We start from the raw sequence: 5,555 nt of genomic DNA, 5'->3' as shown, positions 1-5,555 counted from the left end.
ATGTGTGTGTGTGTGTATGTGTATATATGTATGTATACATGAAGAGAAATTTATACATTTCTGTATATATATATATTTGCACGTCAATTTGAATACTACTTTATATCGACATCATGCAGGCTGTGTAATGCATGGAAGAGTAATTACGAAGGCTTCCGGAGCGAAAGAATGGGATAGTAGACTTTCCGGTTCACACCCCTTCCGCAAAGTTGTGTGGGCAGTAGGCGCCGATGCGCTTTCCGAGTACACATATCAGCATTTACATGATCCAATCCGAATGCTTACAGGTATATCTGTTCGATTGAACATATATTCAACTAATTAGAATATGGATTGCCTCTGTTGTCTGAGTTAAATTCATAGTTTAGCTACTATTTATAGACTAACCTATGATACTCTTTGGGTTGTTCGGCTCTCTGTACATTTCATGTATTATAATGGCTAGATTCACAAGTGCGTGCTGTGCTACTTGTTTTGTGTCTGAAAATATGGGTAGCGTATGTACAGCGAATGTCATATTTATCTTGCAAGGCATACGTTCACGACCCGAATTGGGGAAGGAATTGTGTCTGAAAATATGGGTAGCAATGTGCAGTGGCAGGCTGAGGGTTGCTTGATGTTGTTTCACTTTGGTAGTATATACATGTGCATACAAACTTATTGGCTTGTGGATCTCTCTGTTTGCATTTGAGACGCTGGAGATGAATCCTGTTTGAAACTGAACAACACTCACTACTCTGTACCTCCACGTATCTACGTAGTCATGGAAACGATGAACAGGAAACCACTACTCTGCCCACATCAGACATGAATTACTATCGAATGGGCAAATATTATTAATATCGCAAATACGAATGGGCTTATATCCAACAGAACTAGGCTGGCACAAAGACGAGGTCTTATCCATGGTGGAAAAGGGATTTGAGTTCCAGCTGATAGTGTGGGGTGGGAACGACCCAGCCACAGGCCAGTGCGATAAATCAACTGATCTCAACCGAGCAACCATCCCAGCTGCATGGCCCATAGCGTGGCAGAAGGTCCGAAAAGGTGAGGGCTGCTTTGTGTGTTTCTTGAATTGGTATAGCCTTTTACCAATACATATATCATGCACACACGGATAGAGATATTAGTTGCTCTTTGCCTTGTATGCGTGCTCGTTGATTGGTTACAAAATCTCATACACCGGATCGTCCTCTACTTTTTATGTGGAGGCTATCAGCAGGACGGCATCGAGCTCCCTTTTGTTACAGACCAGGTGCTGAAGAAATTGCACACCACACACTTCAGTGAGTTGACCGGTGGAGGTTGTAAACGCCACGGTAGTCGTTGGCAATGCGGTTCGACTGAGGCCCAGAACGCTTTCAATGAGCTAAAATACGGGCAAGCAGGTGCGTGTTGTGGACGTCAATTGTATTCTCTTATCCCGAATATTTACATGCGTAGGTTTCGTTTGCATTTCTGGTGAACTGCTGGGCCAAATGTGTCCTATTGGAAACATCGTTGTGATTAAGCATCACGTCAGATTTACATCTATTTCGAAGCCCTACACTTCTGTGCTTGTCTGGCTTCTACATGCAGTGGGTTACGCAGATATCTGCTACCATACTCTGGCACTGTACAACGAGTAAAGGCTTCACATTGATGCGCATTTGTGACTATGACTCCTTTTAACAACATTATTACATATCGACGGGCATGCTGTCAGGTTTGTGTCCCGACGTTTGTAGAAGATTTTGTCTTAGACATTCTCTAACAGTGCACTTGGCTATGATTTGACGACTGGCTGGTTCGGTTGCAGCTATTTCATTGTAGGTTTGCTATTAACTGTGATTCACACGTCTCTTGCTTTGCCATCCGATGTTTGAACAGGTCTCGACTACTTTTTGACGCTGGACAGACCATCTGCTCTGCAGGTACGACTAAATTTGTGATCGTGTATGATTAGAATAGCAATCGTGTGCTCGCGACGCATGGGTATTGAGCTATGTGTGTCACGCATCCTGTGTGTATACACTCTATCTACGTCCCTATAGCCCACAGCATACACTGCTTGCAAGTGTCACGTCGATGAGTTGCTGTGCGACGCATATCTTATTGCATGAAAACTAATCTAAGGGTCGTAAATAAAAATCGACCCCAACTTCGCACGACGTAGCAGAAAATAATGACAAGCAACCTTCTTCTTTTTCCCAGGTGCGTGCCTTTCTGTGTAATGTTCTTCAGTTTGACACTTTATACACGGGTCTGGGGTACACTCAAACAGACGAAGGAGTGCTCACTCACGCTTATAACTGGGCAGAATTTCTGCTGTACAACAGAGAGATTAGCACGTTGCCGTATGCTCAACGTCTTCCCATACATATATATCCGGATAATTTTGGAGTGGACCGGTGACTGGGGGAAGTATACATCGAAATACTTACAGAGAGTGATGCCATATGACAAATAGCGATCCAACATGTGCTTTAAACAACTATGTGTGAACGTATTTTGCGTTCTACGCTGGTCTGTTGTAGTGACACACATGATGTAAAGACCACTGCTGATTTTTATCGCAAGTATATAAACAGATATAAGACCAACTCGCGATGAGCTTAATGCCTAAATTGTCCCACTGGCAGGTCTCTTAGCGATGTAATTGTTTAATTTCGTGATCTTCTGATCCGTGTTTGATCGTGTACATTCTCTCAAACGATCAGTTCAGAACCCGTTGTGAAAAACGATCTCCAATTTAAAATCGACCACCGTACTAGGCACTCGTGTCCCTATATAATTTTAAAATGCTCGTCCACCCGACTAGAAGGCAGTTGGAACAGGTTTATTTGACCGCAATACACAAGTAACACTCATATCCGTTGATCAGAGGTGCAGCAGATCAATGGTGCTACGTCATTGGTATCATATACACTAGCAGTATGAAAAATGGGCAAGGATGTAAAGGACGAGTGATTTCTCTGTACTGTCGACGAAAATATAATAGAGAACACCAAATTACTGAGATTTGACGAACTATGTCTATCAGAAAATTCTCCTTTTAACAGTAGTGTACAAGAGAGTGGACCCATCAGAAGTACGAGATAACGCCATGATTGGAATGAGTATTTTAGATTTATTGTCCGTAGCTGTCGACTAATCGCTGCAATTCCAGGAGAAGACGATCGGGTTCTGGTGACATGCCAGGCACACTCGAAAATGGCGGAAGATTGCCCAAAACTTGGTTGGCTTGCACAGTGTTTCGAGCCATAGTCTCTCGTTGTGTTTCTAGTGCCATCATTGCTGCGGACGGCTCATTAGACATGAAAGTGTTACTCGATTGCGAATGTTGCGCAGATATCGAAGGATGGAAAGTTGTAGCACCTGGCAAAGAGTTGATTGACCCCGGTGAGTTCAGCGGGATACTGGTGGCCGGATAAATCGTTGTCAAATAGGGCATGGATTGCTGCCTATAAAATTGTGGGCCTTTGTGAGGTAGTAATCTGACGCATGGATTTGAGATGTTCGGAACACTCATAGCACGATCAAGCTGCAGTTTTTTTCGCACTTGTTCCTTCTTTACCAACGTGTTCTCCTTGCATCGTCGCACTGCACTCCATTGAAGCGCATGATGATTCCTGTAGTGTCGACGACGTGTGTCTTCTGATGAGTAATATTTCCCGCACTCGGCAAAATTACATTTGAGTTGCTTCTTAGTAGGCTTGTACTCGGTCTTGTGGCTGACACAGCCTACCGGATTGTAGGGCACTGGTGTGTATATCAAAGACTGATGTAGTCTACTTGTAAATGGAAAGTCGGGCCGAAGTCCAGCGGTCGGCATGACTATTTGTACCATGTGGCGACCATTTGTATGTTGGAATATTATGGTAGTAATCGCGCTTTAAAATATGCTGCGCATACAATTAAAATGATCAACTACCTTGTTGAAATGCAGTGGGATACTCATTTCAATGAATAGTGAGAGCCAGCCGACCAGGGCAATGTCTTTTGAAACAGTCTATAAAGAGAGCAGTAGAAAAGTATACAATTGCTGCCTCTCCCCGTCGGCCGTCAGTCGTTGGAGTCACCGACCTTTTTGGCTTTTTCACGGCAGATGGCTCAAGCATTTGTTTTTAAAAACAATTTACTCATCAGTCTCAGAGTATTTATTTATGTGGATACGGTGAGCACTGAGACTGAGAGTGTGGGCCTGTTCGTCGTTCGAGTGTGCCAGTGTGGGCTACGTACTGGTAACTGGGCTGTGAGCCTGTGAGGCCGTGAGGGTCATGCCGTTTTATTTTTGGGTCTGATGTGGAACAAAAAATATATAATTTTGTGATCATAGCATTTGTCTAAAAATAATCAATAACGTCCTTTTCTAGAAGGCTATGATTTGATGTACACCGATGCAGCTTTCACGCTCCTGACAGGCTGACGACTTTATGTTGCGAGATATGTCCAACAAAAAGTATGTCATCACGAGTCACGACATAAATATTTATAAATAGTCGATTGCTGTCCTAATGTGACTTTATATGTGAGTTTTTAATTTTGTTTTTAAAAAATGTGAAATGTCTAGTGTTTACCAAGTACCAACCCACAGGTATTTTTTAAATTATCTGCGTCATGCGTGTTTTGACTATTGAAGTCTGTAAGATCTCCAGTTCAAATTTTCTAATTTTGTCGGCAAATCAAGAACATGTGAAGTTTCGAACATGCATCCGCAGCCGGAATCCGGAAGCTGACTCTTTAGCTCTCTCCAGTGAGCAATAAAGGACAGGCCTCTCTCTCTCTCTGAGTAGGTAGTAGTAGCAAGTAGTTAGTAGAGGCTAGTAGAGGGTAGAACTCCGAGCCTTCCAAAGTCCCAACGGGCCAGCAACCCGCTTCTTGTTACATAAATACATAGAGGTTTACTCTACTCTCTACAGAGTAGAGTTAGAGCAGGCATAGAGTAATAGTTAGACTGTTAATATGAGAGTGCTATGTAAACACTCAGAGTGACAGTCTCTCAGACAGTACACACTCTACTCTCTCTCTCTCTCTCTACTCTGAGAGAGGGAGAGAGAGACACACACAGTCACACACGCACACACACACACACACACAGTCACACACACACACACACACAGTCACACACACACACACACACAGTCACACACACACACAGTCACACACATACACAGGATGGGGGGAGGCAGAGGGCCGTGAAATAAATAGGGAAATGACGATACATAAGAGCAACAATATTCTTATTAAAAGAAGTATAAAATAGCGAAATAGATGTCTGGAATGTAAATCGGACTATTTTTGGGAATAATATGTAGCTGCATAGAGCCATAGAGTATTTATAGACCACATAGCCTTCTGGAGTTTCGTTTTCATTTTTTCTATCGAGAAACACATAGCTAGTCTTTTTAGAGGGGGCTATGAAAAACAGTAAGTAGGCAATTGTGAATTGTGTAGCTCCTTCTCCTATCATAGTGACATATTTAGTCTCCTTGTTCTGTTTAGGCGGTTCGGTTGTGCTACTTTGTTTTATGGTTTAGTTAGGCCCCAAAATCGAGTGGTGGGGGGGGGGGGGG

The 5,555-nt window shown here is 43.0% G+C and overlaps 2 protein-coding genes across 2 annotated transcripts; one reads left to right on the top strand and one right to left on the bottom strand.

Annotated features, from left to right (window-relative positions):
• Positions 1 to 117: 117 nt before the first annotated feature.
• Positions 118 to 2,582, top strand: SARC_08872 (hypothetical protein). The gene is made up of 5 exons (XM_014297127.1): positions 118 to 287; positions 874 to 1,047; positions 1,212 to 1,388; positions 1,870 to 1,913; positions 2,194 to 2,582. The coding sequence occupies exons 1-5, from the start codon at positions 128 to 130 to the stop codon at positions 2,392 to 2,394; spliced, it is 756 nt and encodes a 251-aa protein (XP_014152602.1). The 5' UTR covers positions 118 to 127; the 3' UTR covers positions 2,395 to 2,582.
• Positions 2,583 to 3,100: 518 nt separating this feature from the next.
• Positions 3,101 to 3,814, bottom strand: SARC_08871 (hypothetical protein; the record flags this gene model as incomplete). The annotated part of the gene is made up of 1 exon (XM_014297126.1): positions 3,101 to 3,814. The coding sequence occupies one exon, from the start codon at positions 3,812 to 3,814 to the stop codon at positions 3,110 to 3,112; it is 705 nt and encodes a 234-aa protein (XP_014152601.1). The 3' UTR covers positions 3,101 to 3,109.
• Positions 3,815 to 5,555: the final 1,741 nt, after the last annotated feature.

This window comes from Sphaeroforma arctica (assembly GCF_001186125.1).
Source record: "Sphaeroforma arctica JP610 unplaced genomic scaffold supercont1.843, whole genome shotgun sequence".
Lineage (NCBI taxonomy): Eukaryota > Ichthyosporea > Ichthyophonida > Sphaeroforma > Sphaeroforma arctica.
The sequence above is the reverse complement of the archived record's forward strand: the minus strand, read 5'-3'. Positions and strand labels throughout refer to the sequence as shown.